The 9480-nt window shown below is 50.5% G+C and overlaps 1 protein-coding gene across 2 annotated transcripts; it reads left to right on the forward strand.

The window, feature by feature from the left end:
- The first annotated feature begins 1706 nt into the window (after positions 1-1706).
- On the forward strand, positions 1707-8420 carry S100B (S100 calcium binding protein B). Of its 2 annotated transcripts, none has more exons than XM_081235828.1 (3): positions 1707-1751; positions 4648-4786; positions 7047-8420. In XM_081235828.1, exons 2-3 carry the CDS (start codon positions 4649-4651, stop codon positions 7185-7187), a joined length of 279 nt encoding a protein of 92 aa, XP_081091954.1. In that variant the 5' UTR covers positions 1707-1751; position 4648; the 3' UTR covers positions 7188-8420. The 2 variants fall into 2 exon arrangements, with proteins under 2 accessions (XP_081091954.1, XP_081091955.1); XM_081235829.1 differs by having other exon boundaries at positions 1724-1779.
- Positions 8421-9480: the final 1060 nt, after the last annotated feature.

Below are 9480 nucleotides of genomic sequence, written 5' to 3' on the forward strand. Positions count from 1 at the left end.
GACTGGCCTGGTCCCCAGCCTGTCCCCACACCCCGTAGCTGGGACCTGAGCCACGTGCTTTGGCCCTACTTCCTCAGCTGCCCCACAGGCAGAGCAGGCTTGTTCGGGGAAGCACAGAACTTGCCTGCCTCCGAGGAAGGAGCAGCTGTGCTCTGGGGGCTTCACACAGGTGCCAGGCCCCACTCCTGTGGGCCTTAGCCACGTCCTGGACTCTGGGTCTGCCCTTCAGTGTGCATAAGAAAAACTTTAGCCTGCTCCCTCAGGAGTAAAAAAAATAGTTTGGAATTCTCTCCTCCAACTACGGGACTGCTGAGCGCAGGGCCTGCCCTCTGGGCGCAAACATCGGCCTCCTGGGACAGCCAAGTGCAGGCTGCGTCCCGCCCATCTCCAGGGCCCACAGGGAGGAGAGGGGCCGCCCATCGGGATGAGACGGGCTTTCAGGTGCTGTGAGGCCCCCAGGATGGCATCCTCAGATACAGGCTCTGAGTTGATGCTAAGTCCTGGGGCTGCAAACTGGCCCTGGACTCACCAGTCAAAGGAGGACTCTCTGGTGGTCAGGGGGAGTCTCAACACACTCATGGGGGGCCCAGCTCGTGCACAGAGTGCCCCTGTAGTTACTTCTCAGCTCCTGAATGTACAGTCAAGACAGACATGCTTGGTCACTGCAGAATCCCCTCGCCGGCTCCCCTACGTGTAGCCATTGTGATAGGGAAAGCTAGTGAAAGTCCCAAGAACAAGACAGCTGTGTCCACAGACATCTCTGTGTGCTGCTCCTTCCACGGCCACTGTGAACCCGAGTTGGCAGAGGGCCTGCTTCTGGCTCAGACGTCTTCTGAGGAGTCTGGGGCCGGTGCGCTTTGTATAATGTATCTAAAGGCAGGCCTGTAGGGAGCCTCTCAAGACGGCAGTGGGGAGTCTGGACTTGACTTACCTTGGCTGGTTGTGAGGCCTCGGTGAGGGACCCCTGCCTGCACCTCCCCTAAACCGGAACATTTGGACAGGACGTGCCTGGGCACTGTCCAGCTCTGACAGTCTTCGGCCACTCACCCCGGGGGGATGGGGAGGCCTTCGCGTGGGCCTGGCATGTGCCCGCGATCATATTAAACTATTCGCCCCACATTTCAGTCCCTGCAGACGCTGGCCAGTGGCTTAACTCAGGATACTGATGTCCACAGGTGTCCCGCCTGAGGGTTAGTGGGGCCAGAGCAGGGGCGAAGCTCAGGGGTCTCCCCACTGGAAACCGGCTCGCGGGCCCTGAATACCCCGCATTCAGCCTGCGCTTGGCTGCACATTTGCTTTGTCGGTTTCAATCAATAGTTCGTCTCCTCTCCCCACCCCCATCCTTGCCTTTAGAAGAACATCAATATTCATGCATAAATTTAAAAACAGCACAAAAAGCTGACTCCCCGCTTTCTGCCCCACGGGCCTTTTTCTTCCTTGGCCCGAGTGCAGGCTTGGCTCCCCAACGAGTCCCCGGTGGCGCCGTCAATGCGGCCCTGTGTGCAGCCCGGCAGCCCCAGCACCCCCGCCCTACGCCCTCCGCACCCCGCCGCCACCGGCTGCGGAGCCAGCTGACGCGCCGCCCCTGCCCCCGCCCCGCCCTCGGCCCCCATTGGCTGCCTGGCCCGCAGAGGGACCGTGCCGGCCCCGCCCCCGCCCGGGAATGAATAAGTGGCTGCCTCCGCCCCACTCCTGCGACTCAGGACGCGGCAGCCGGGAGATTCCAGGAGCGACAACCAAGAACCGCTGACGTGAGGACACTCAGGGGAACCTGCTCTGGTCTTTTGGGGGCAGGGCCCGGAGGGTGGGCTTGGGAACTGGGTGGTAGTTTAAAAACCAACCCCTTTAGGATAACTGGCAGGGTTTCAAAAGTGTGAATCTTACTACTGCTTTGTGGACACGGCTCCCTCAACTGGGGGCAGCTAGAGGTCCATTCTGCCTGTTTCTGTCGCCACAAGTCGGGGAGACGTCACGTCTGGTGGCTCAGGTGATTGCTGCAAACAGGCCTCTTCCTTAACTCCTTGAAGACCAGGGGATTGCGTCCCTCCGCGGAGAAGTACAGGCGGCCTGATGCTCCGAGCGAGCGCCTTCCCCTTGCTCCGCGCAAATGTCAGGGCCCCCTGGACGCCGTGCAGAAACCACAATACATGGCAAGTGAGGAGGTCTTTGCAAGTAAATTACACATCGAGCCCAAGAAATTGCGGTTTATGGCGGGTTTAACCTTCCTCAGTCTTACAGTTTCTTGGGGAGATCGGGCCATTTGCCCAGAGGGACTCTCACATCTTGTGTGATGTGTCCTTCTGAGGACTTAACCCCCAAAAGTTCTCTTGTTTTCGAAATGAAAGGTTAATGTAGAACATTCATGGAATGAAGTGAAAGGGAAACATGGATATTTGATTTCCATTTCTCTTAAAAGACAACCTTTAACCATCAATTGGGAAGAATTTAACAGGAAAAACTTTAAAAAGTTAATTTGTAGTGTGGTTATGAAGCAAATCACATTTTATGGAGTTTTCACATGTGGGATATATATTTTACGCCTTTCCTTTAAAAGAAATCCCGCTAGTCATACTTCACACAAAAAGTAATTTAGCCTCCGCTTCCCCAAATCATCATGAAGCTTGAGAAGCGTAAGGATCATGCAAAAGTTTCTTGGGTTTTTTGTTTTAAAAAAATTAATAATCGAAAACGAATGCAAAGGCTAAGAAAGTATGAAATGTTAAAGATTTTAATCCATCTGCATTATTCTATCTATGTGGGATATATCTGATTTTCAGGGACTTAGAGCAAAACAAAGTATACTGATTATTAATAGGGTGCATTTAGCTAAGATCAGGCCAAGGCAAAAATCCTCAATCCTTTTTCATTTGAAAATCAGAAATAAAAATAAGAATTTAAATGTTATATTCCAATTTATTTTTAAGATGCAAATGATATTCAACCCAGGAATGGTTCTGCAAAAATTAGACCTAATTCTTTTATTTATTTGTAACTATGACATTGCAAAGATTCTTTAAGGATTAGAACTCAAGGCCAAAAGCTGGCAAATTTCTCTCGCTGAGTGTCTCAGTTTTGTGAAACAATTGACAAGCAGTCCTTTGTAAACTGCCTGATTCCCAGGGTTGAACAGCTGTTTCCTTAGGTTGCAGGCCACGGTATAAGGTATGCGCTGGGATGGGAGATGGAAGCCTCCTGTTTCGATAAGTGCTGAGAAGTGGATGGCGACGCCTCCATGAATACCAAGTGCCTGGCGGTGGCCCAGCCTCTGGCCCATTTGTTCTGGCCTCAGGGCTGGTGTCAGGGAGGAAGACATTTCCTTCCACCCTTCTAGGTTCTTCTGGCTGGTCTAAGAATTAAATAGACGTGAGACAGGTTAACAGAAGAAACTCAAACCATAGTTTAATAACATGCATACATGGGAGAGACCCAGGAAGACTGATCACTCACAAAAATGCCCCAGACCGTCACCTTAAATACCATGATCAGCTAAAGACAAAGGAGGCTGTTGGGGGGTGGGGGTGGTCTGGGACTTCAAAGGGGAGGAAAGCAATTCAGATGGAGATGGAAAAGCAAATGTTTGGTAAAGCAGTGTTTGCTGCTCCATGAAGAGGCGATGGGACACAGAGCGGACTCAGATCTCTAAGAGTTCCCCTACCCACCCTTGGCCCATGTTCTTTGCTGACATCTCTAGTGAGTGCTCCATTCCTGTAACAGGCCCTCCATCTACGTTCTGATTCAGGCAGCTAAGGGGGAAGGTCAGTGTTTCTTCCTGAAACTTCAGGGCCTTGATCATTTTCAGCCCAAAATAATCTGCATGCTAAAGAGACATTTGGGGTGGCAACTTTTCTCCCTACAACACTTCATCAGACGACCGTATAATACGTGTTTGTTTCTGGTAGTCAAGGTACCTTTCCTTGATCTTCATTTTCAAAAAAATTTGTGGCAATTCTATCATATTTATTTTTCCAGTTGAATTTTACAGCTGTTTTTTGGTCATGTTCCTCACCCATCCAAAAAACAAAAAAATGCCATAGACATTTTTGTTAAAAATGAGTTTAAAAAAATGAGTTAAGTTTATATATCCATTTGAAGGAAAGTAAGTTCCTACATTTTATGCCCTTAGTATCTTTTGGAAGGCCCTGCACGTTTCCTGCTAAACTTCTTCTTCGTACTACATGTGTGCTGCTGTAAAAGAAGACGACTTTTCCACGGTGTTTTCTAATTGTTCATTGACAGAACATACGGATCCTGTCGACTCTCGTCTCCTCATCTGGTTCCTAGTCACCGCAGTTCCTTCCAACAGCGTTGCTCCCCTGCTCTGTCCTCTCGTCTCGGAGCCAGGGCAGGGGGGGCCTCCGGGGGCTGGGGGCGGAAGGAGTCAGGCCGAAGCCCCTTCACCGCTCTGCCTCTGTATTTGGGCTGAAGGTTCCCACTGGCCAAACCAACCAGAAGCCAGAGGGCATGGGAACAGAGTAAAGAGAGCGGGGGTGGGGAAGAGTGGCCCCAAGGGGGGACTGGAGAGATGCACCACTTTGAGCCCCAAAGGCGAGGGGAGCCGAGGCCGTCGTGCCCCCTGGCGGCTGAGGTCTGAGTGGGTAACACCTTAACTGTTCTGTGCTCGAAGGCGTCTTTCTTTGTGGCCCCCAGGATGTCTGAGCTGGAGAAGGCCATGGTGGCCCTCATTGACGTCTTCCATCAATATTCTGGAAGGGAAGGTGACAAGCACAAGCTGAAGAAGTCCGAACTCAAGGAGCTCATCAACAATGAGCTTTCCCACTTTCTAGAGGTGAGTCTTGCTTTTTAAAACTGACAAGTTAATCTGCTCTCCTGTCTGCTTGTAAAACCACCTGTCCACTTTCTCTTCTGAGCCGCCCTGAAGGTGGTTCCGGGTCAGTGTCAGGACTCCTAGGTTGTTTCTGAAAACGTGTTTGCACAGATGAGCCCTCAGTACACAGGCTGGCTGAGGTAGGCCCCACCGTATTCACTTGTGGCAGTAGGAGCATCAAGGAAGGACTGCCGTCTCAAAGGCAAAAGTACAGGTTCCAAATAATACTGCCTTTTCTCTGAAAAATCTAAGGATGTACAGCAATAAAGATGACAACATGGGATGGAAAATATACTCATGACTTATCATGAGTCACAGTGAACATCTAAGAAGGCTGTTAAAAACAAGCTTTTGTTCTTGGGAAAAGGACTGTTTCGGCTTTTCCAACATGGTTACATGGTGATAAGATGCCGTTCACTCAGCAGATGTTACTGAGCTCTCAGCTCGGTCGATGCTGGGAGACACAGGCCCCACGACCTGGCGCATCACTGAGTGGCCACAAGCTGCTCACAAGAGAGGCCCCAGGGCCTTGCAGGGGGCTCTGTGGGGCAAGGGGCCTTGGAGGGGAACTTGAGAAGCTGCGTGAGGGCGCCCAGTGAGCTCCGTCCTGCCCTGGCAGCTCCTGCTCTGTTGGACGTGTGTCCAGGCTTCCCCAGCCGCTGTGCCTCCACTGCCCTCGGATCAGCCACACGCATTATCTCTGTGGCATGAGCCCCGTGTCCTCGAGGCATTGAACTGCAGTCCACCTGGTGCCTGACCTTCCCTTGGTGCCCAGAACCAAGGTCACTGAAGTGACCAGTCACACACAGAGGAAATGGCCAGACCGTGAACCAGTGCACTAATGTCTGACCAAGAGCTAATTCCGGGGAAGATACGAGAGCCCCAGGCCAGGGCCCTGCCACACAGTGGTGGACAGCTGTCCTCCTGGGCAGGCTGGGCCACCGTGTAGGACAAGCCCCAGGCTCCATGTCCCATGTCTGCAGGGCTCCTCCCGCCCCACTGTCCCTGCCCCGCCCAAACACCCCATTGGCAGAGGAAGCGGCCTGCAGGCTTGGGGTGGGACCCCCAGTCTGATTCTGGGGCTGGTTTCCCTCAGGCGTCCAAGTTCACCGAGTGGCAGCTGCCCCACGCACGCTTTCACTTACCTGGTCCCCCCGATTCTGCCTCAAAACCTCACAATCAGAAGAGGTCCCCGATTCTTCCGTAAAACGAATCGTTGAAAGGATAAAATGAGACAGTGCTTGTCAAGTGCGGCTCAACAAGTGCAGCTACTGTCATTAATTATTGATTTAAAACATAGAAAAAGCTTAGCATTGTGGGAACCACAATTTGTAAAAGATAAGTAATTCACAGTAAGTGTATCAAGGTATCATGAACATTGCTGGCCTGGTTTTATGAGGTAGTTTGTGTTTGGAGGCAAATCTATCATGTAATTGAAATCAATCTTTTAGCAGTTGTGTATGGGTCCCACCCCAATGCCCACAGGAATCTCAACCTTTTACATGTTTTATATCCAAGGCAGCCACTGTACATTACACTCAACTTCTTCAGGCCCAGCTCTCCTGCCCTGAGGACTGGTTATTCAGAGCCATCCGCTCAGTGTACATCTTCCCTTCACTGTGTCCGTTCCTCTGAGACTCCTTCACCACTCACTTGGCTGCACGTCGGGCAGAATGTCAGGAAAAGTCCCAGGACACCTGGAAGGCAACTCAAGTGGCAAAAAGACACAAGAAGTTAATAAACTTAGGGCATGTTCCCAAGAGTTATTTCAGCCAAAAACCGCTTTCAAAACTTGAAAATCCACTGGAAGCCCTCACTATAGGGCCTTCTACACACAGAAGCAATGAAAAACTTACAGGGGCCAAAAGTTCAGACATTTGCATATAATATGCTCAGGCTGATCTAGATTGTACTATTCTTTTCTGGGTATTTTAACACAAACAACCCGCAGTTTTTCAGATCTTGGCTGTTCCATTCAGTTTTTAAGTAGGCCAGGCCCCACTGGACCTAAAGGAAGGTGGAAGAGAAGGCTCAGACCCCCAGAGACTTCTGCCAGCCAACAGCCTCCTGGTCACAGGACAAGTCCTTTCTGGCATTTTGCATTTCATGTCTTAGGTTGTTTCTGATACAAATTATTAAAGCCAGCCAACTTCTGATCATATTTTGATATCCTTAAATTTCATTTAGAAACAAGCTGGACAACTGCTCTTATTTCTCTTAGGAAATCAAAGAGCAGGAGGTTGTGGACAAAGTCATGGAAACACTGGACAACGATGGAGATGGTGAATGCGACTTCCAGGAATTTATGGCTTTTGTTGCCATGGTTACCACTGCCTGCCATGAGTTCTTTGAACACGAATGAACTAGAGAAAGCAGCCGGGCTGTTCCTGTAGCAGAGATGGAGGTCGGGCAGGGAAGCCAAGGCAGGGCTTGCAGGGTAGTAGGGGCTGAGCTTTCCAGCTGTGTCGTAGCTAATTAGGCAGCTTGATTTGCTTCGCGAATGAAAAATTGAAACCTCTTTCCAAAGGGCTGTTTTTAGTGGCCCCCAGCATTATTTCAGCGCTATTAGGCATCCATGTTAGCTGACTGGCCCCAGGGACTCTTGGTAATCATCACTTAGGAAAGTCAATCCTCAGTCACAAAGCATGTGCTGTACTGGCTATCCTGGCTGTGTAGACCCCCTAACCCAGAAAAAACAAACTGATTACCAGAAATGGCTGGAGCACTGTGGTTTCCGTGAGCTTCCACTACATTTAAAAACACAAAGCTTTGTCCACCAGCCTTTGAAAAGGCTGCCCTTCATTACATCTGCTCGTCACTGGGGCAAATGAAGCCGAATGTGGTTGGGTGGCCTGACAGTCTGTCCCACCTACCAAAGAGCATGGTCACGTTTAGAGCCCTTTCCTACAGGTGAGCTGTGATAACCGAGTGAGTAGTTAATGCTAACAGTTCTAAATGGAAAATCTCTTTCATAAGCCAACAAGTACTGACATTGTAACTGTAATCAGAACTGAGAATCAAGCTTCTACATTCAGTGGGGTTCTCCTGACAGGATCACGCTTTGCTGGATCTATGGGGCGTGGGGCAGCGGGGGCAGGGGGCTCGGGGCGGGTCTCAGCTCTGCCTCTGGAGACAGCTGTACCCAAGCACCCACGCCTCCTGTCCTGCCTATAGAATGAGGGTTATGACGGATGTGCTTGGTCTGTTGGTGAAGGTCATTCCCGACCTGTCTGTGCGCAGACAGGGTCTGCTTGTGGCTGTTGGTGAAGCCAGGGAACTTTAGGACCTTTATGCTTTTGTATCCACCAATTCAAATAAATCAAGTTACAAATATTAAGAATTACTTCCAGGAAAATTCAAATTAAGCTTATCCACCGTTTTTCTGTTTTGTTTTTTTTTAAGGACACAGACTTGGAAATCATAAACTAATTGGTCGCTTGTATTTGCATTAAATAAAAAGCATTGTAACAAGTCTCTGTAGCTGTAAAACATGAAATAAAAGCTAAATTCCTGCAAAACTGGGAAAAGGAGTAAAGTCCACGCACCCTGACGTCATCAGGGCTGCAGATGCTGCACCGCCCAGGCCAGGGTCAGGAAGCTTGGGTGAGGAGGGGCGGGTCCAGGGGAGGGACATAAAGGGGTGGGTCTGTGGAGGGGCGGGGCCATGGGGAAGGACATAAAGGAGCAGGGCGTGGAGGGGTGCGGCCATGGGAGGGCGATAAAGGGGCGGGGCCATGGGAGGGACATAAAGGGCCAGGGTGTAGAGGGATGGAGCTGGAGGGGCAGTGCCTGTTCAGAGGGATGACCTTCTCTCTCCTCAGTTGCTCACCACCTCCTGCTAGGAACTTCCAGCCTGGTGGGCATCACGTGGCCCTCTCTGGACCAGTCGCCACGGAGGGGAAATACACTGGTCCTGGCAGGAACGTCAGAGACCAGAAGTTGCCCCGAGTGGGCACCAGCTCTGCAGGGGGTCGTGGTGACTTGCTTCTCACTTTATATGTGCTTACCTGGACCATGTATGCTTGGTGAACTTTATGCAAATTATCAGTATGTCATTTTGATGTACAATCCTTTGTCTTGAAAATGTATGACTGTGCCTTCAACTTTTAACGGGTGGAACAGTTCTCACAGTTTCTATCTGTCTTCCAGGTTATAATCCTCAGTTTGGCTTGAATAAAATTCCATTTTTCTTCTTTTTTTTTTTAATTTTTAAAATTTTATTTATTTATTTATTTATTTATTATTAATTTATTTATTTATTGCTGTGTTGGGTCTTCGTTTCTGTGCGAGGGCTTTCTCTAGTTGCGGCGAGTGGGGCCCCACTCTTCATCGCAGTGCACGGGCCTCTCACTGTCGCGGCCTCTCTTATTGCGGAGCACAGGCTCCAGACGCGCAGGCTCAGTAGTTGTGGCTCACAGGCCTAGTTGCTCCGTGGCATGTGGGATCTTCCCAGACCAGGGCTCGAACCCGTGTCCCCTGCATTGGCAGGCAGATTCTCAACCACTGCGCCACCAGGGAAGCTCCATTTTTCTTCTTGATTGCTAGTTGAATTTTTGTTGACACACGGACACGCCAGGGTGGGGAGCCTGGAGGGTGGACCACGCCTGTCTGGCTCAGCCCAGGGGCCAGCATAGCCTGTGCACAGAAGGTCAGCC

The sequence above is a fragment of the Mesoplodon bidens genome (genome assembly GCF_964165515.1).
Source record: "Mesoplodon bidens genome assembly, chromosome: 5".
In the NCBI taxonomy this organism is placed as follows: Eukaryota; Metazoa; Chordata; class Mammalia; order Artiodactyla; family Ziphiidae; genus Mesoplodon; species Mesoplodon bidens.